At 31.8% G+C, this 22,771-nt stretch overlaps 2 protein-coding genes across 2 annotated transcripts; both read left to right on the plus strand.

Annotated features, from left to right (window-relative positions):
* The first annotated feature begins 389 nt into the window (after positions 1–389).
* LOC105318465 (ribonuclease Oy-like) lies at positions 390–16,891 on the plus strand. Its single transcript, XM_066072510.1, has 10 exons — positions 390–406; positions 1,145–1,222; positions 1,870–1,948; positions 2,228–2,268; positions 2,473–2,539; positions 3,512–3,579; positions 3,823–3,936; positions 4,127–4,175; positions 5,345–5,419; positions 15,985–16,891. The coding sequence occupies exons 1-10, from the start codon at positions 390–392 to the stop codon at positions 16,363–16,365; spliced, it is 969 nt and encodes a 322-aa protein (XP_065928582.1). The 3' UTR covers positions 16,366–16,891.
* Positions 9,215–14,717, plus strand: LOC117692314 (putative uncharacterized protein ENSP00000383309). The gene is made up of 9 exons (XM_066072079.1): positions 9,215–10,362; positions 10,619–10,814; positions 10,973–11,089; positions 11,188–11,241; positions 11,352–12,464; positions 12,586–12,755; positions 13,634–13,698; positions 13,827–13,921; positions 14,421–14,717. Exons 2-9 carry the CDS (start codon positions 10,619–10,621, stop codon positions 14,537–14,539), a joined length of 1,929 nt encoding a protein of 642 aa, XP_065928151.1. The 5' UTR covers positions 9,215–10,362; the 3' UTR covers positions 14,540–14,717.
* Positions 16,892–22,771: the final 5,880 nt, after the last annotated feature.

Raw genomic sequence — 22,771 nt, forward strand, 5'->3', positions numbered from 1 at the left:
TATAAATAAATTAAGAGTATCTAAACTTTCTGATTGCAATGATTTCTCTTAAAAAGAATATGAAACTTACGTCTCTCACGTAGCTTTATTAATTTATTTAAAATGGTCATGTCAAATGATATCTGACAGTTAGAATTTACGATAGACACTTGAGCATACATTTTAAAGTGTCAAATTTTGTTTCGTTAGGACATATATATATATATATATATATATATATATATATATATATATATATATATATATATATATATATATATATATATATATATATATATATATATTTGTAATAGTATTGGTACTAAGTCACATTTGTCAAAGCCGGAGATAATTATTCATGCAACTGAAAAGTGTTTAAGTATTGATAAAGCAATAAGCAAAATCAAGTGATGCCTGTTACCTCTAGGTATGTTTCTAAAGTTGTTTATACGATATTACATTGGTTTAAACGTCGTATCAAGAACCAATAAATACGAAATAGAGCTTCGACTTGTATATCTTAAAATAGTTTTCACCAACAGAGGTAAACTTACAGTGTGGTTTTTCTATGTTATCGAAAACACAGATATCATACATTTACAAAGTATATGTTTCACAAATTAAATTTTAAAAAAAATATTTATTTATTTATGGATTTATTTGCTTTTGCTTTTCACATTTGTGTATCTGACAAGAATCTAAGATTGCATGTTTATATTTAAACAAGTGCAGATTTTTTGGTCGAATGTGCATTTCCTATACTTTTCAGGAACATGGCATTTCGAAAGCTCATGTATATTACTAAATATTAGATTTCGACGTTTATTCAATCCTCCAACTTTCATCAGAAAACAAATTTTGCCTCAGATAATCCATCGTTTAGTGGGTATAAGGCTACCGACCTGCAGAATACAAGTTTGAATACAACAGTAGAACTCTGTCATATGCATTAATATTATAACTTAAATTTCCTTTATTCAAAATTTTCCAATTTTACATAATGGTCATAATGCATAATCGTAACAATATTAAAACCTTTTGAAATGAATCAATTTAAAAGATTTTTAAAACAAATTCCTATGCATATATAAAGAAAAACCCCTCCCCCCATCCTTTCCAAAAAATATGCTTTTGAAATATAAATTAATATTCATTTGTTTGGCAGACTTTGCTGTTTACAAGGGATCGACTTACCTTTTTCACTTAGACTACTGTTTTCAGTCCTTTTTCTGCTAGAATGTAGGTAAGTATTATTTACTCTATGATCATGTGAAGTTTTCACTGGCAATGTACTTGGATATAATTGTTTTTTTTTTAATGTATTCGGGGGTACTAGAGTCATTTCTTGCATATCTTTTACAAGTTTATGTTATGAGATTTGCATTCTATGCTATGGGAAATTGAAATGAAGGGCTTAATGATATGGTATGCTATTAAATTTGAACTAAACGCCTCCATACACAGAAGAGTTCCACAAATTTTGAAGTAAAATGATAGAAAGCCAAAGTTTACCACAAATCTGCAATGTGAACATTTATTTTTTCAAATAAAAACCTCTTAAACCGAGTTAAAATAATGTTGTATATATGGTATGGTATGTTATGTCATGTAATGACGAATGAGATTCTATGAGATTGAATGCTATGATATGAGATTCCAATGCTATGACATTTCAATGCTAGGCTATGCTATGGTGTATGTTGTTAAAAGATATGCTTATACTGACTGTAGTATTATATAAAATAGTGTACAAAATAGTAAAACACGAGAGAATAGTCACAATTTTCTTAAAAAAGAAAAGAAAATAAAAGCGGGTTTTGATTTCCGTTGTTTTCTACTTAGTGGTAACATTCTCATAGTGTTATGTTCATTTCTCTTACTTCAACCAAGCCACGTAGAAGCAGCATCATTTGATTATTTTACACTGGCATTTCAATGGCCTATTACCTACTGCAGCGATAAAAACACGGTATGTTAATAAAAATTTATAATATTACATTTAATTAATTACAATTTTGCATGGTTGTTTATTTATCAACTTGTAAAAAACTATTTTTTTTTCTAACAATGTAAACCGTTCCAATTCCTTGTATGTATGATTAAGATTTTTTTTCATCATGGATTGTTTAGAACATATTCTATCGTAATAGAGCAATGGGATTGAATGTAAGTTCTAAAGTTATTAGGCTCTCTCAATCACGGATTTATTCGAAAAAAAATATGATATTATTGATATTAATGCTTTCAGAATTGTTACCAGAAGCATATTTGGACAATCCATGGATTATGGTATGTAAGCATTTTCCATGTTGACTACTAGTATATCATCATCAGAACCTACCGTACCTGCTATTAAAAAATGACGAGTTGTTTCATTAAACGTTTGGCACATAACCTTATAATTAAATGATGATAATGAATATAGTTTTAAAATTTGATGACCTGTAAATTTTTTGCAATATCACGAATATTAAATCTTACGAAAACATGCAGGCCCTCAAACAAAAATGGAAGAAATCCGGATTATTGCAACAACACATTTGATGGGTCACAGATAACGGTATTTTTGTATTTTCTGCATCATTTCATTCAAACCGTTAAAAAATAAATGAGTCATAAAGATACTGCTACTACAACCACTACTACAACTGCTTTAACTAGGTATTACTTATGCTGATACAACTTCGACTCAGTGTACTTTTTATTCTACCTTTTCTATAACTGCTACTTACATCATATAACAACCACATGTATTTCACAATACTGTAAATTCCTAATTAAACGTGAGGAATTATATTCCACGTAAAATCGCGACAAGCTCGTCTCGCAAACTTTAAGACCTCGCTTTTAGTTTTTGGACAAATGTGAACTATATGAAACAATGATAAAGTTTCAGTATTTGCGATTTTATGTTCTCGCGCTTTGATGGAAAACCGCTGAATTGCGGAATTTAGTACTCGCGTAAAAAAGGAATATACAGTGCTACTCCTACTATTACTCCAACTAATACTTCTTCTTCTTCTTCTTCTTCTTCTTCTTCTTCTTCTTCTTCTTCTTCTTCTTCTTCTTCTTCTTCTTCTTCACTATTACTACTACATCTACTATTACTAGTACTACTACTTATACTCGACTATTACAACCACAGTGCTACTACTATTTCTTTTTTTATACTACTACTACTTCTACTACAACTATTACTACCACTAATGCTACTGCTACTACTACTACTACTACTACTACTACTACTACTACTACTACTACTACTACTACTACCACTTATTTCTCGTCAGCGTCTTCTTCTTCTTCTTCTTTACTACTACTACTATTTCTTTTTAACAACTACTACAACTATTACTACTACTAATGCAACTTCTTCTTTTTTACTTCTACTACTACTATAACTGCTAACACTTCTACTAACACTATATCGATTTTGGAAACTGGTTTTCGCAAAAAATGGTTGAAAACTCTTAAATTCTTAAATTTTTAAATACGAAAACTAGTTGATACATTTGTCACCCTGTTTTTGTAGTCGATTAAGAAAACATTGGACAAGTTTTGGCCAAACCTGGACTTAACTAAAAAAAATACAGATTTCTGGTAAAAAATAGTCATATTAACAGACCTGTAAATTAAACTTTTAGTACCTTTAATCCATTATATCTATTTTAAACAATTAAAAATAAGTTAAAAGCGTCTAGAACAATATCAATAATGAAATCATTTTTAAATCTATTAGTTCGTACGTGTATAAGAAAGATGAAAGACATATTTTAATAGAACACACATACCATTTCTGTAACATATCTATTATAAATAAAGTATTCTTGTACATACTGAAAGGTCTTACGAATGGAGAAAGCATGGATCATGTGCAAATAGCGTTGAAAAAGTGAGCACAACATTGGACTATTTTAAGAAAGCCTTACAATTGGCTAAACAGTATAACGTAACCAGGTAACTCTTTATATGATTACAGCTACTTGTTTGTAAAACTCTTTATTTAATAAGAAATTTTTTTGAAAAATCACAAATACAGTTTTCTTCAAATTTTATGATGCAAACATATTTTAAAATAAGCCAACTTCTTCTGCATACATCACATATTTTCATGGATACAAAGATATCTTTTTGTTTTTACTTATAGTATCCTTTCGAAGAAAAAAATAACAGAAAACAACATCAAGACATATACGGCAAGTTTATTTTATGATATTACTATAATTGTTAAACTTTTTGGCAAGTTTATTTTAGGAATGAATTCAATATTTATAAGTTTTATACGATATAAATTGTATGGGACAGTTTACGATTTATAAACCGCGAAGCTGTTAATTAAAAAGCGTAAACTTTTTCAAACCATTTTATATCGTATAAAACTCATAAATATTGAATTCATTCTTTATAATTTAATTTTTTTGCTATCAATTGTTGACAGCCATCTGATCTATAAAATGACATCAAATTGTACAAAATTCAAACGTAACGTCTGGAGGATTGATAGATTTTTAACGTTAGTCTTACTAAGACGTAGGCAACTATTTTTTACGATATAAATTAATTTTTCAACAAATCAGGAAGCGTGTTGCAACTAGAATTAAATTATTTAATGATATTACTAAAGTTTGTAATTTTTTGTACCATACAATGTTTGCATGACTTTGTTTCATCAATAAATGAAAAATCCTCCTGTTTTGTACGTATCCCTACAATTAATGACAAGCAAGTCAGCCCAAGCAAAACAGTTTTTACATCATTTTTTGGGAACAACAGATTGAGTGAATCAATATTTAAAGTATGCAGTGTAACACACTGTTGATCAAGCCAACGTATATATATATATATATATATATATATATATATATATATATATATATATATATATATATATATATATATATATATATATATATATATATATATATATATATATATATATATATATATATATATAAGGAGCCAATAATATTTCGCCGAGATTCATGTTAAAACTCCCACAAATAAAGATCAATTGCTGAAGCCAGTTTTATTCAATTGGTTATTACATGTACTGTGGAATCATTAGACTTCGCGGTGGCTCAATTTTAGTGGAATTCGTGGGTACCTCTCAACCACGAATAAACATCCTCCACCAATTAAAAAATAGGGTTATAAAGCCATATTTTCATTTGTAGGTATAAGAAAATACACGAAATTACATCCCCACGAACCTATGAAATTTCAGCAAATCACGAAAATTGGCCCCCACGAATTTTAATGATTCCACAGTATATCCCGTGCATATGTCTGGCTGTGCCATTGTTTATGGAATAAATACATCACTTTGTGATAATATTTGTTGACTTTTTGTTCGTGTTTTTCATAGATTAATGACGTTCAGTCAGCCATGGAAGGGAGTACCAGATTTAAATCGAACATAATTTGGAACGAAAACAAATGTGTAAGTATTGATAACAATATGTATTAAGAATAAAGTACACTTAACAAAACTTCTAAGTGCTCAACCTATATCAAAGTACTGAAGTACTGACGGGAGATGATTTTATCGATTATCATTCATTTTAAAATCAACTTATTATTTACGTGGCAATTAGTTTCTAGTCTGTATTTGAATTGTGCACTTTTTTATAATATGAATTTTTAGACTTTTCAAACAATAATTTCGAGAAAAGCCATAAGAATCATGTTCTGTTATATTTATAGATAGATTTCAAACGAAATGTATTAGTAATTGAAACAATTCTAAAAATTGCATGGATCCAAGCACTATTGATATCGAACTCTTGTCTCGTTTAACCAGACGCTCGGCTGTCTCCGTTAATCTCCCAAAAGCTAGAGAGCCTCTCTGCATGTCGGAGATTTACGGAGACAGCCGAGCGTTTGGTTGAACGAGACTATATTAAACTCTGGCGTAGGAATACACGAGACTACAAAAATATCTTATCTGTTCGTATGATATAAAATCTGAGTAATTTCTAAGTGTTTATAGATACGTTTTCTTGAAAAACAATGCTTCAGCTTACATTAAAGTAAATCCACCCTCCTGTGACGTCATACATTTTACATAAACCATGAATTCATTCAAATTCTTGCAAGAAGATTTTTAATTTCTATGTTATGATAGGTGCACATCAAAAACTCAAATCATTGTTTACTTGGAGATATTTAATAAGCGTTTTTCATCCTTGAATTCGACATAATTCAATAATGACAAAGGGAAAAAACTCTTTTCTACTTTTCTCTGAGTGATATATCTAAATGCTATAACTTTTCTAATGTAAACAAATTTTTTCTTTTTTTTTTAATTAATTTTAGTTTTCTGGCAAAGTAAGCAATACAATTTAAATATACAAACAAGTATCCATCCACCTATATTTAATTTTTAAACAAAAAAGTGTGATTTTCAGATGATAATTTCAGCCTTTGGTTTTTATTACCTTACATCTTAAATAGTATGGATACATATATATTTCATTGATTTTTTGATGAAATTCAAGTCCACTAAGTTAAAAAAAAGTTATGTTTTTAACTTTGAACCCATGATTTTATAGGTACGGAGTTACCTTAAATCGAATTTTTTTTTTATTATTTCCAAGAAATAAGTCTTGTCAGCGGTGATGATTTGTGATGAGGTCCAAACACTGTTTCGCTTTCGGTTTGCCAGAGTAACTGCATAGGTGAGTTGATGAAAATCAACTCCAAAAATAGAATAAATTAAAAAATACAAAATAAAATAATGAAATTTTAAATATTTCTAACTGATAACTAATATGTCCTCTAATTAATGACACAAATAAATAAGACAATACCGACTGAAATCAATTACTGGTGAGGAAATAACTACATACCACATAGGTAATTTTCTGCGCGTGCTTAATATGATTGGCAACTTAAAGTGATAGTTTCAAAAGAGAAACATTTATCATGGCCAAACTACCCAGCAGGCATACGACGTTGTACCAACGTTGAAAATACGTTGATCATGGTTGACGACGTTGATCAACCAAAATACAACGTTGTGCGACGTTAAAGAAAAAGACGTTATCAACATGACAAATTTTCAACGTTAGTTAGACGTCAGATATTCTGACCAATATCGACCAAATTTCTCATACATATATTTATAAAATTGTATTTTTCATAATTTCGTGTAATTATTGAATTCTGTAATTTGTGGGCATAAAAAGTGAAAAAAAACATCATCAGTGATGGCAAAAAATCGCACATGTAAAGAATTTACATGTATGCGGAAAGCGCGCGATAGGCATTGATCTTGTAACCCCCCCCCCCCCCCCCAAATATCTACACAGCTTGAAATGATTTAAGTAACTTTATGAATCATTTATATATATAGTGTTAATGAATAAAACTGTTGATAGTGAAATAAATTCAGTTATGGCGAAAGTTAGCGCATGTAAACAAATTATGCGGCAAGGTGCGCGATAGCCATTGATCTATTGCACATCCTCCATATCTGCTCAGCTTGAAAGCGCATGCTGGCCAGACAAGTATTAATTACTGGCGCAAACAATTACCGCGCCAACTGAAACAAAGAACCAGTGTCCAGCTGGGGATAAGATATCCTAGCTGGGAAGCCATTTTGAACGCCATTCCAAACTTGAGACCGTGAGGAGCAGCATTTATAAATTCTACATCGACCTTTAATACAAGGACATTTTGGATTTCATCCTCTAAAATAGTAAAGTAAGTGTTTCTTTCAATTATATAATGCATGTTGTATAATGTTTTTATTTTTTCAAGCTAGAAAAAAATGCTTAACCGCATGGCGCGTGTTTTTGAATTCACCACTAACGAACAGAGAATGCATGTAAAAATTGATCGATCTCTAACTTACATTAGTCTAATAATATCAAAGTATTGTTAGCCTTGAAAATGTCTTTAAGTTTTTGGTGTTTTTTGTGGTGTTTTTATTTTTATTTTTCACCACTAACGTTAGTAATGTTATGTACGATAGTTCACACGTATCACGAATGACTCTTTGGACGAGTTAACTAAGAGAATTTCCGATTTACGTACAAGTTAACAGAAGAGTGAAACTATAAATAGAATTGGGATTTTATTGTTGTCGTTGATCTTTGGTCTCCAACATAACGATGCAAGTTTTAATACTCAATAAGTGTACCCAGGCAACTGATCGAAGCCGTTTTGTAATACAGTATATAGAAAGTAATAATCTTATCTTTTACCTTCGATGGTCTTTAAAGGAAAACAATAAATTCCTTTACACTAACAGTCCATATTCAATTCACAGTATTGAAGACAGTACTTTAGGCCTAGTATATAAGTATTTATATTTGTAATGATTATGATGTTAATATTAACTCAAAGTGATGATATTATTTATAATGGTTAATCAATACAAACAATAGAAACAAAAACTAGCTGCACGTGCATGTATTTTTTTGTTCTATTTAAGACATGGCCTATCTCAGAAACTGGAGACGGTACAATACATTTGTTCATGCGCTTGCACAATCAAGCAGCAGTGAAAATGATGTTGAAAATCAACTGCAGGCAGTTGGGGGCCAGCAGACAACTCCTGAAAGGTACACCTCCTCTGTGCAGTCAGATTCTGGGGAAGATCAGCAACAGCAGCACATTAATGAACCAGCAGATTATGACAGTGATTCTTCCATGTCCGTTGTTTTAACAAGTGATGAAGATAATGAAAATGAGCCTGAGGAATGTTTACCATCACAAATTGCAGAATGGGCTACAAAGTTTAAATGCACTAGATCATGCATTAATCATATACTTGAAATTTTTAGAAAGCAAGGCCACAGAGTACCAAAAGATGCACGTACTTTACTTCAGACACCTCAAAGTATTGATATCATTAGAAAATGTGGTGGCAATTATTATTATTTTGGGCTGCTATCAGGACTTACGAAAACTGTGTCATTACATCCAAATCATTTTGAAGATGAAAACTCAATTAAACTTTCATTTAACATCGATGGAGTACCATTATTTAAGTCTTCCTCGGTACAATTTTGGCCAATCCTATGCAGTGTCAATAGTTTTGAACCATTTATTGTTGCTTTGTTCTGTGGAACAAAGAAACCAGACTCAGTTGAGGAGTATTTGCTGGACTTTGTTGAAGAACTTTGTAATGTTGAAAATACTGGGTTTCAATTGAATGATAAACATTTTGCTGTGATAATTGACTCATTTATTTGTGATGCTCCTGCAAGGTCATTTTTGAAATGTACTAAAAGACACAATGCATACTTTGGATGCGATAGATGCACAATTAAAGGTGTATGGCGTGGACGTGTTGTTTTTGAACAACCAGACGGCATGAATATGCCGGAAAAGAGAACTAAAGAAGATTTCAATGAATTGCAGTATACTGATTATCAATTAAAGAGGTCACCTTTAGTTGATATTGGTATCGATTGTATCAAATCGTTTCCGCTTGATTATATGCATCTTGTGTGTCTTGGTGTGATGAAAAGAATTTTGATGTTTTTAAAATCAGGACCACGAGAGTGCAAGCTATCCCATCTGCAAATAGAATTACTTTCGGACAAACTTGTTGCTCTGAATGGGAAAATGCCTCGAGAATTCGCAAGACAGCCACGTTCGCTTGAGGTTCTCGATCGATGGAAGGCAACAGAGTACAGGCAATGCATTCTATACACTGGCCCACTTATTTTCCGCAACATAATGCATGACCAAATGTATCAACATTTCCTAGCTCTAACGGTTGCCATGTCAATATTACTTGACTCCAGAGATGCTTCTAGGAATCACTACCTGAATTATGCAAAAGAATTGCTTGAATACTTTGTCAAGAAAGCACCCCAGATATACGGAGAGACATTTACTACCTACAACATTCACTCTCTTGTACACATAAGTGATGATGTTAAAAATTATGGTGTTTCACTAAATGAACTAAGTGCCTTTAGATTTGAAAACTATCTTCAAAAGTTAAAGAAATTTGTGAAGAAAGCACAAAATCCTATTGCTCAAGTTGCTAAACGGTTGTTTGAACTGGAAAGAACTACTGTCAAACCATGGATGAATGTTTCAACAACCTATCTTTCCACAAAAAGAAAAGACAGTTGTTTACTTTTAAAAGATCAGTCGTTTGCATTTTTGCAAGAAAAAAGAGAAAATGGAGAATTGATATGCAAAGTTGTTTCACAACAGAGACTGGAAAATTTATTTATTAATCCATGTGAATCGAAATTAATAAATGTTGCCGTTGTGAAAAACACAACATTGCAGAGGCATGGACGGGAAAAAATAATCAGAAAGCATGACATAGATAGAAAAGTTGCATGTTTGCCTTATGATGGGAAATATGTGCTGTTTCCTTTGCTGCATGGAATTGAAAGGCAATATTAGGATAAGGTTGGTTTTTAGCACTATCAAGTATTGTAAAGAGAGATATATATTGCTAAATTAGTTCTACCGGTAATTGTAATTTCTTCAATACTGAATTGGTGACTTTATAATAAAATATATGTCAGATAATAATTTTTTTTTAAACATTACAACTCAAAGAACTCTTTTCTTGTGACATTGATGACAAAAAACAAACTATGTTATTTATTGAAAAACATAATATGTTTAAGCATTTTGCTTAATTTTGATTTTTTAAATTAAGATGGACAAGAAGTGGGTAAGAGCTGTGTGGAGAGAGGATGAAAAAGAGATGGAGCTTGCCATACCCAGTGTATGGGTTGAAGGAAATCGCATAAGATGGCCAAATACATCAAATGCAAAATCTGCACTCAAAGAATGCAAGAAACCTGCTGACAAATGGCTTTCATTTGATCTGATAAAGATCAAGTTTTCATCAGGTAACTTCTTAATTTATTGATAAGAAACTGAGTAATTTATGTTTGAAGATGTAAAAAATGTAGGGAAGTCAACAAAGTTAACAAAGAATTTTTTGTATACATTTCTCATCAAGTCAATTGTACCTTCTCTTCATGCATTGTTTTTCTTTTAAATAAAGACGACTATCGAGAATGTGAGGACTATGATGAGACGACAGCGGTGGAATCTGAGTGTGACTCAGAACCAGTAATGAAAAGGAAACCAAAAAAGAAGGTCATGAGTGACTTTATTATGGGTGAGCTTGCAATTTATCTACAAACTTGAAGATTATTTTATTTGTTATTTACTTTGATATTTTGATTAATGAAATATATATAAATTTTGTTTAATTAGATTCTGCTGAAGACAATTCATCAATAAAAATGCAGAAGAAGTTACCTGTAGCAGGTTAGATATTGTTATGCAAATATATATCCAGATATAAAAGAGGACAATTTATTATGGTAATTCCTTTTTTTTTTTGGAGCATTTTCCAACAATTTGATATTATACTTCAGCACCAGTTATGCCGCCAAAACCACCCCAAAAAATCTCTTCTAAAAAAAACCAAGACCAGTCATCACTTCAGTCGTCCAGGTCTCGATCACCTTCACCTTCTACTAGAGATGAAATGGAAACCAGACGTAGCAGGTCTATTACACCAAGCAAGTCCTGGGCTAGTTCAAACAGTCGGGAGAGCTCGATGAATAGGTCGATGTCACCAAGAAGTCCCATTCGCTCAACACAAAGGTCCAGAATTTCAACATCCAGAAGTCCAATTCGCTCAACACAAAGGTCCAGAATTTCAACATCCAGAAGTCCAATTCGCTCAACACAAAGGTCCAGAATTTCAACATCCAGAAGTCCAATTCGCTCAACACAAAGGCCCAGAATTTCAACACCCAGAAGTCCAATTCGCTCAACACAAAGGCCCAGAATTTCAACATCCAGAAGTCCAATTCGCTCAACACAAAGGCCCAGAATTTCAACATCCAGAAATCCAATTCGCTCAACACAAAGGTCCAGAATTTCAACATCCAGAAGTCCAATTCGCTCAACACAAAGGCCCAGAATTTCAACACCCAGAAGTCCAATTCGCTCAACACAAAGGTCCAGAATTTCAACATCCAGAAGTCCAATTCGCTCAACACAAAGGCCCAGAATTTCAACATCCAGAAGTCCAATTCGCTCAACACAAAGGCCCAGAATTTCAACATCCAGAAGTCCAATTCGCTCAACACAAAGGCCCAGAATTTCAACACCCAGAAGTCCAATTCGCTCAACACAAAGGCCAAGAATTTCAACATCCAGAAGTCCAATTCGCTCAACACAAAGGTCACGAATCTCAAGGTCCAGGAGTCCTGTTCACTCTTTGAACAGCTCAAGATTTTCAAGATCAAAAAGCAGAGACAGGCATCACAATAGGTCAAGGCACTCTATGTCACAAAGCAGTGAAAGGTCAACCCTGAGAAGAGAAAGCCCAAAAAGACTTAACAAAGGATCTGAACATTCCAGGAGCTATGATAGGCCTTGTAGCAGGTTAAGTGTAGAGAGCACCCCAACACTTCCATCTCTTTCTAAGCGAAAGCAGCATCAGTCCTCAACAGACTCCTTTCCCATGACCGAAGAAAGTGAGTACAGTTAGATGTGTTACAAATTTTCAATTCAAGGGACCTTTTATGAGACTAGAATTTTTGCTTATGATGCCTTGGGTGTTAAATGTTTAATACTTAGTTATATTCTGTTTCACAGGATTTCAGAGAAGAGTCCTCTACCTTCTTGTTGAAATAAGAGACATTCTTAAGAGTCCAGTAACAACAGCTTCAAATACAGAAGACGTTGATCTTGTTACCATAGACTCAGAAGAAGGATTTGAAGCCTTAGACAGAAGACTTGAAAACAGGGACTTTAAAGCCAGCTTTGTAAGTAATGAAAATAGATGTAAATTGTCATGTTTCGTGTAGAATTATGTTGTATTTTTATATACATACTATACATAATGGGCCTGCCTTATGTGCCAGCGGGCAAGAAGAGGTTAGGTGAGGTGAGGTGAATATACATAAACTCTAAATTCTTGATCAAGTGAGGGGAATTATTCTTCAAGTTAAATCACAAGAAGTAACCCTCAAAGATTTTCTCTAACAGTCAGGAATTATTACAAAAAAAATTAAACCTTTGGTGCTGGACTCAGGTTTTTTATTCTCTTGATATGACACAAAATGACTGAAATGCAGAATTAAAATTAGAAATTGTGTATAGAATGAATATAATGTTCTCCTTTATTATACATTTGAGCATTGAATCATTATTTTATGAAAGATATTGTATCATAACAATAGCGGTGTGTGCATACAAATTTTCATAAATAACTAATGCGCATTATAAAATTTGTATGCACACACCGCTGCAGTTATGAGACTATATCTTTCAAAAAAGAATGATTTAAAGCTTATATTTACATTTTTCTAACTTCTTGCTTTGTCTGCAAATGTGATTTATATGTCAAAATTTCTATTTTATTTTAAGGATAAATTCAAATTAATGGAATAGCCATTGTAACAGCCACAAGCGTGAACTTTGATTCTCGCTTGTGACGTTGCATTTTACAGCGTTCAAAGTTTGTTATGTCACGGTTAAACTCGTCATTTTAACCTTTGAGTTCCGTTTGTGTGTTACGGTCTTATTACTTCAGTATCTTTTCACACACTTTACATGCAAAAAATATTTGGAATGTAAATTTATATATTGCAGTAACACTACAAACTGAAAGTATGAATGAAAATGAACAATTGCATTTCAGAAATTCTTGCTTCAAAAGATTGGAGGTACAGATGGTACTGACCACATGAAGAAAGCAATGTTAAGGTAAATAAAGAATGATGTTACTGAATAATTAAAGATCATTTATTGAAAAAATCAATGTATGACATTGTATTCAGAGTGATATGAAATACTAAGTATTTGAAGTATGACATATTTCAATTTATTTTCAGAACTATGACAAACTCGTACATGGCTGGTCTTAACATGAAGGGAAAACGGGGAAAGAAAGCTTTTGGTTCCTCCCAACTCTACCTCCTTATAAAAGGTAAAATGTTTTCTGATTTTTACTACTGTCAAATTTCTCATTTGTAGTACATGTAGATTGAAACAATTAAAACATAATTTGATTAGTTGGTGCAGACGCAGAGTACTGTAGATTCCTCATTTTTCATGATTACTTCATTTTGCGATTCAATTATTTAATGCATCAAATTGCTAGAACACATAATTTTTATCATATATATTCATTAAATTTACACCTGCCAAAAATTAATAGGGAGATCATAAAATCCGTGAGATGTGCTTTTGGCAATTTTACATGGATATTAATTCCTTGTGTTTAATTAGGAATCTACAGTATACATCTATTTAAAAATGGTGTGTTATCTTTATGGCAATCTAATTGAAATTAGATCCCGTGATCTGCAAGGAAAAAGCCACTGGAGCAGATCAAAGGATCCAATTTTGGTTGAATTGTCTTTATGTAAAGAAAAAAATATATACAGAGGAACATATATTATAAAGCACCTTTATGTCTGTTTCAGAAACTGTATTGACATCTCATACACAGTATACAGAATCAAAATTCAATGAAGATTTGGCTAAATTCCTAAAATATGCCCCGGAGCGTGTGGGAGGAGGTGGAAGAAGGAGAAGAGATTGACTGTTTTTCACGTTCACTTGACCAGAACTAATGATTTTACTCTTTTTCATCTTCTTAAACTAATGTTTTTGTGAAAAGCTGGCTACAGATGTGAGCTAGGTTATCCATCAGTGATTTTAAGTGATACTTTCAATTTATTTAACTGTTTCTCTCTTGAATAAATTGATTAATGATATTTGTTCTGGTGTCATGTTGTTCATAAAATAATTTGAGGCAAAATGATTCACTGCAATTAGCGAAAAAAAATCAGTGTTCAAGGTCAAACAGTTGTAGCATTTCAACCAAATATCAACTAAATTTAAACGTTGTAACAACGTCAGAAGACGTTAAACCAACGTTGAAACAACGTCAGATATCAACGTTGAATCAACGTCAAAATTTCAACGTCCATTCAACTTTCATATTCAACCAAAATTCAACGTCATTTCAACGTTGAGGCATGACGTTGTTTCAACGTTGAATCAACGTTAGAATGCCTGCTGGGTAAGCATTAAGTAAACAGCCAGAATCCTTGGAATACTGGTTTCCGGATTGTTACTATGACAGATTGTTCTCCCTTTAAAATTGTTGTTTATTTTGTCCTCGACATTGTTTTAAATATTTAGCAATCCAAAGAAAGCGTTATCTTAATAGATATTTTCTCTTCTTTAAATGTTAATTCATTTCTATCAGCAACCTAAAACATTTCAAAAGATTTGAGCGAACTTCAACAAAACCGGAAGTGTTTGTGATATTTAGCAAAAGTCAAGGCTTCGGGTCTCTACCAGAGGTCAAGAACAATGCATCGTTCATAACTACTTAAAGTGGTATGGTCACGATTTTGGTCAAAAATTATTTTCCGATTTTAATATTAACATTGCTTCAGAAAGGCATTCTAAATAGGCAACCGAAATTTGAGTGTCATTTGTTGAGTTATCAGCGAATTACAGAGCTTGAAATTCTTTGCTATGTAAACAAAGCGCTTGTTTACATTTTGAACGTTGAAGTAAAAATTTCAGTGTTAAACCTTAAACGAATGTGTTAAACGTAAAGAACTGCTTATCTAAGATAGACAAATAAGCTGGAAAAAGATTTTTTACTAGTATATTGAACCTATGTAAACAAAAAGAGGGCACAAGCCTTGTTTACATGACAAAGAATTGTGAGCCCTGTATCTTGCTTATAACTCTACGAATAACTCTCAAATTTAATTTGCTTATTAGAAATGCATTTCTAAAGCATTGTAAATAATAAAAACATAAAAACAAATTTTGACCAAAATCGTGACCATGCCCCTTTAAAAAGTAAGTGAAAGTCAGTCATCCTGACGGCAAGACAAATAAGTGTCTTTATTTCATATAGTTAATACAATATACTAGGTACACACTTAGAAGTTTGGTTTTGTGTATTCAAAACTCATTGTTATAGAAACATAATGAAATAAAAAAAAATACTTTATATCGTAGACTCCATTGCTGTCTGAAATACGGATCTGCTTCAGCAAAACGTTTGATGTTATCGACTGTCCATGGCCAACTAAATCAATTAAAGAAGTTAAATACCCAGCTGCATGTACAAAAAATCTTAAATCATCAAAAGAAGGTGAATACCAAACTACAAATACACACAATTTTAAAGAATCACCTACTAGTTGTGGTCAGTGTACAAAGCCAAAACCTCCAGACAATAACACGGCGGATGAAGTCGAAGTAACTTCCCTCTCCGTCTTCCTGCTTATAGCTTTAGTTTTTGTCCTTTATGTGTTCTTCAAAAAATGCAAACGCTCATCGTATGAACAAATCTCTGACACGATGAAAAGTGATGAAAATCAGCTGCACCCACTTTAAGTTTTGTTTTAATATTATGTTTTACTTTACAATTGTGTTTTAAATGTTAATGATACTAATAAAATGTAATGAGTTTGTATGACATGTATGACTTATTATGTTAACCTCGTTCTTGTCTCGACGTAATTATTGTAAAATAGATAATTATTATCAAGCATTTTTCCAAGTTGTATAATTCGTATTTACTATATTGTATTTTAAATACATTTTGTTGTACAAGTATGTTTGTTACTTACTGATGATAATAGGGCTTTCATTGCACAAAATGTATGTTTATTGATAAGACCAATTATCCTATAAATGCGTTTCTACACATTGGAGACCTTTTTATATGTGAATGTGTTGATTTAGATATACAGATTGCAAGGACTGATAGAAATAAAATACCAAAGCTAGAATTAGAACATGAACATAAATCATGTATTTAATTGGTTTAGTTTTTTGCATTATTTCCAGTTTATCAATGTCATGGCAATATATTTTTTTTTAAATAATGATTTTCTAAATAAATTATTTTACACATTAGCTTAAATGTCATATACATGTATGTGTTATAACTTTACTTACTTACTTAAACTTACTGATAAAGATCAATTTACGCAACAATTAAGTTGCATCTATAACAAAAACAAGATTGAACAATGTTATTATACACTCACTTTCTAAAAAGTTCGGGTATATTGTTGTTTTCCTGTTCCGCCCGTCCGTCTGTCACGTTTTACCTTCTCAAACTGCTCTTACATCTTATAAACCAGCAAAATGAACCCGAGGGTGGCATTTTGTTTTGCAAAACGATTTTAAAAATTCTCTGGTAGTCCTGGGGGTAAAATACTTAGTATAAAATGACGTTTTTCCCACAAAAACCTTCTTCCTCGAACTCCTTCATTTTCAACGATAGACAAATAATCTCTTGGAATATGTTTTTGAATATACCGTAGATTCTGATGCGCGATAAAATTTCGGGAATTTCAATTTTGTCCTGGGAGTCAGTTGGTTGCTGAAAAATGACTTCTTTTTTTTAACGAAAATTTGGTTTCAAAAACGTCAACATTTCCGGCAGTAGACAAATGATCTTCTAGAATATCATTGGAGGTGTCTTTTTGAATTGTGATCAGGTTTCAGAATATTTTTATCGTAACGGGGATCGCTGGGTAACAAAAACTCCTACATCACCTCTTAGGATATGATTGGGGCTGTCTTATAGATGTGCAATAAGGTTTGAAAAATTTAAATTTCATCTATAGAGTCAAATAGTAGCAGAAAATTGACGTTTATCACTCCTAATAAAGCTGGATCCCAGAACTTCTCATACAATTTCTGAAGAAGGTATGTCACTTTTTTGGAAATGACTGGGTCTGTCCTATAGATGCGCAATAAGGTTTTAAAAATTTAAATTTAAAAAGTCAAATAGTACATGTAGCAATAAATTGACGTTTATCATTCCAAAAAATCCTAGATCCAAGGACTCCTCTTATATTTAATGAATAGAAATATCATACCTTGGTAAATGATAGGGGTTGTCCTAAAGATGTGCAATTGGGTTTTATGAATTTAAAAATCATCCAAGGAGTCAAATGATAGCATAAAAGTGACGTTTATCATTCCAAAAAAAAAGGCTTGATCCCAGAACTTCTCTAATGATTTAATGAATTCGAATAGACTCTTCATATCTTAGAATATGATAGGGACTGTTCTATGGATGTCAAATACGCTTTTATTTATTTTTTCTTATTTCATCCAGGAAATAATAGCAGAAAATAAAACGTAAATCACTTCTTAAAAATATAGATCTCAAAACACAAATAAAATGAATTAACACATCAAATATTGGGATATGATAGGGTCTGTCCAATAGATGTGCAATAAGGTTTTAAATAATCTAATATAATCCTTTTTTAGAATAGTAGCAGAAAATTAGCATTTATCCCATGTTCCAAAATTCAAATTTCTTTAAATGCTATTATAAAATTGCCAAAAATATGCCTCGGAGGAACCTCCTGGTAAAGTCAAATAACTGTTGCCCCTCCCCTGAACATTTGGGGTTTTTTAATCCGTGCATGTATCTCTCCTTAACTGGAAATAAAACGACGATTTCTTTTCCCTTAAAATTAAAAAAAAAATGCATTCACATTCTCCTAATTGTCGAATGATCTACTAGAATCAAAATATAATTTGGGGTTTAAAAAGTTTTATAAACTAGTAAAAAATGTTTTATTAAAAAAAATTACATTATACCTTGCAAAATTGCCAAATATCTTATTGAGATATCATTAAAAGTCTTATTTTCTTCGTGATAAAAAAAAAACTAATATTCAAGTTTAAATTGATAATAAATGATTTAAATTGAATGTTGATCCTCCACATCCCCCCAAACAAACCTGATTCTAAAGATTCGGTCTTACATTCTTACCTGTGTACAGTAGCAACTTTTAAATCATTTCTTCATTGGTATTTTTCTCTCAATGCACAATGATTTTGAAAAGCGCTTTTTAAATTTTAAGATAAACACATTAAAATGCATTTGGTACAATATTAAAGTCATCTAAACAAAGCAGGGTCATCATTAGGTTCGGATTTACCCACATGGGACAAACACTACATATGAATAAGATAAAATGCTTTATTTTTTCCAGTTTTAAAAAGTTCTAAAAAGTCAAGGTCTCTCCAAGGGAAATAACTTATACACCTTTTGAAGCGCAACGACACAACGAGCAAAAATAAATATGGCTTGGAGATAAGGATCTCAAAAGTTATCAAAATATATCATCACTTTCTATTTCAGAAGGATCAAGGGGTGGGTGTTACAGTCAACTCCTGGGAGTCATGTACTTTACATTATTTGATGCATCATAATGCCATTATAAACAAGAATATATATGGTTTAGTGGTGGGGATCGAAACGGCTTTCAAGATATATCTGAAATTTTCCTGTTTCACTAGATGACATCCAACGCGAGCGCGGGAATTAATGATTTAGAACGATGATACAATGCTTAATATGTAGAACCATATTTTTTGTTCATTTCTGTGGCTTTATTTCTTTTTGATGCAGCTAATTGAAACAAACAAAAAAACCAAACTTTTTTTTTTATTTAATTTCAAACCAATGAGTGGGTATTTAGTGCGTCATATATATAAATTTGTTCTACATGTCAAATGTTCACGATAATTTTTATCATTGTTCCAAATAAGAATTTCAGAAAAAAGACTCTTTAAAAAGACCCCCCCCCCAATCAATAATCCTGTTTTCTGCGTACATCATTTATCAATATAGACTTAGGACACAATCTATTCATTGTTAAAAAAATATTATGTCCCTGATATTTATATATAAATATCAGAACAAGAACTTATAATGATTCATAACATAACAATTAAGCAAAAAATAATGATAATAATGCTTATCAATGACTATTACCTTCTTTTTTATCGCGGCATTCTATGCAAGAATAACGAATGGAAAGATCATCGACTGCCCAGTGCCAACGCAATCACAGTTACGTGTTGAGTAACTGACAAAAATGAATTAAAAGGGTTTGGTCTAACAAATCATATTTGTGATATATATTGCAAACGAGAACAATTTCTTTTCTCAGAATCACATTGCAGGCATGTCGATTTCTAAAGCACCAACGCAATTTTTTTCTGGTTTAGAATGTAACTTAAAAATGTTAAATTTGACTCAATGTCTTTGTGTATAAATTAATGCGCTCTAAAGGGAAGTCGTTGCTTTGATATGTTATCTTATTGATTTGTATACAGCCTTTAGATAAAAATAAAGGGATAATCAAACTGAAAATAAGCTATTTTCAGAAAATCTATGAAAAGGTAAGCTATATATGTTCACACGATATCATTTTTGGGAGGGGGTTCTATTTTATAATTTGTTTTTCAAAGTTATCATCTGATTAAACAAGTTGCTAGTCTAGAAAGATGGCCTGATATTATTTCTTGGTAAGGAATGTCTGTTTAAGTTCTGGAATGATCATCTAATAGGATTGTTCTTCTTTCTATAATGCTGGGCTGCATTTTACAAAATAACTGATTTACAGTCTCTTAGAGTGATCATAAATGAACAGATTTTTTTAAAGACCATTTGGTTGCAACTATTTCAATTCCCATCATTATATTTTACAGCCAGAAGAATAAAACATTGACAAGTTTGTGATTAATTAGCATTCATTAATTTGGTTGTAAGTCGTAAGTTCTCCTGTAAAACGCACTCATGAGTTCTAACCTAAATTAGAATATCAGGGTAAAGTATTGTTATACATGATATCATTTCTTCACAGGTTAAGTAAAAAAAAAAGTTTAAAACTTAAGCCTGCTTCTAATCAGAATACCTTGGAATGCATTAAACGTTTATATAAAAAGGAAGGCCGAATTATGCTGTAATCGATGAGGTCGTTTTGATAAGATTGTCTGTCAATAATAGAACGTTGCTGGTTAAACATAGGCGCTATGGAACTAGCCATTGCTTTGACATGTTACCTGATTGATAATAATACATTGCCTTACAGGGAAACTTAAAAGGAAAATGAAACCTTAGAGAGAGTTATTTTTGGAGAATCACTTCCAAGGTAAGCGTGGTTCACACGATATCATTCTATATTTTAGGTTATTTTCTATTAAAGGTTTTTATTCGGAATTGTTATTTGAAACATTAGTTATCGATCTAAAAGGATGGACCGACGAAATATCTCCGTCTTCAAGGTTGGTTGAAGTCCTGTAAAAATCATCATAGAGTGTGCATATTTTAAAAAATACGATTTATCCAAGGTTCACTAAGCTTCTTATACAATATAATATAAACTTATATATGACATTTAAATGTTACTAATGTGTAGTACCGTAAAAGATGTCATAAATAATCCTGTTAAAGGGTTAATCCTCTTACGGTCATGATCTAGTAAATGTTTCCAGTGTATTTTTTGATGCTAGAACCATTATGACGTCATAATTGATTATTGCTTTAAATTCTTTTCGTACAGAAGTTTAGTTGAAAATGAAACAGACTGTTGACATTTTAAATCAAATCATTACAAAAGTACGTGTTTGTTTTATAAAGTTTCGGGGTAACTTTAGGCATTCTAGATATATAACATAATTTTTTTAAAAATGACAAAACTCCGAAACTTGTTACTTATTTCCGTCTAGAAATGACAGTTCTAAACATGATTTTCATTGCATTTAATAAAAGGTAAGCTCCTATCAAACAAAGCTATTTTTTAAAAGCATCATTGAAAGAATTTTAATCTTGAATTTCATAAAATTGTGGACAGCTTTCATTTACTGATCTTGACCTTGATAAAAATGTTAAGATCTTTACTGATTATCTTTTAAGGGCTCAACAATATCAGTTTGTTGGGGGTATCAGAGTAGCGATCCGCATTTGATATCCGACAATGTCATCAGGTCTTTAAAACATTAAATAGGACAAGGAAGAGTAATTCAAAACTGTATTTACATGTAAGTTCCGTACTTCGTTTAGTAAATAAGAGGGATATCTCGAACCTGTTCTTCGGTAACCATGCCAACATTACAAGACAATACGTTACTCCACAACTACCGTCTCTGCGATACATATGTGTTAGGATAACTCTTTATTAACCATATGCTGACTGACGTTTTTCATACTAATTGTTAGACCATAATTAATCACCTAATTGTCTATGGACTTTTCCGTTTTTTTCCCGATTACGACAAGTGGCCGGTCAGCAGAGGATGCTCACTCCTCCTAGGCACCTGGCCCAAGGGCCATAAAACTTAGACGAGCTCACTTTGATCTCAGCCTCACTTTTTCACTATTTGTTCCTTTTGTAAAAGTGAGACTGAGATCAAAAGTGAGCTCATCTAACTTTTAGGGCCCCGGGGCCTGATCCTACCTTTATCTCTTGATTTATTTTGACCTCAGAGGTCTCTGTTGTTCTGCGTTGAATTTGTATTGCGTTTTATAGATTTTTGAGATGGTTGACGGTTTGTTATTGTCATGTTTTCATTCTAGTAATTTTAAACAGAATGATGCATATATACCTAATGTAAACATTAATACCCTTGCAAGTTTCTCCTAAGCATATGCATGGTTAAAGGCAAGATTATGTTACTCAAAAATACTTTTGAGTTTTTGATATTCAAATCAGTCAGAGTGCAGAAATTGGTACTTTTTGCCTACGGTATAATTTTGAAATTTATTTCGAACAGTTAACCTTACAGAAACCTTATGGAAATAATGCTTGAGATATGCACACATTTTACATTTTTAAAACTCCTATGATTTCAAAATGCTACCATGAAAGATGTTTTCATTTTAAAAAGCGCAAAATGCTAGGCTAATCACATGCCAATTCTGAATGAACACCAAAGAACATTAACATAGATTATACAGGGTTTGATAAACAGAAACCCA

The sequence above is a fragment of the Magallana gigas genome, chromosome 9 (assembly GCF_963853765.1).
Source record: "Magallana gigas chromosome 9, xbMagGiga1.1, whole genome shotgun sequence".
Lineage (NCBI taxonomy): Eukaryota > Metazoa > Mollusca > Bivalvia > Ostreida > Ostreidae > Magallana > Magallana gigas.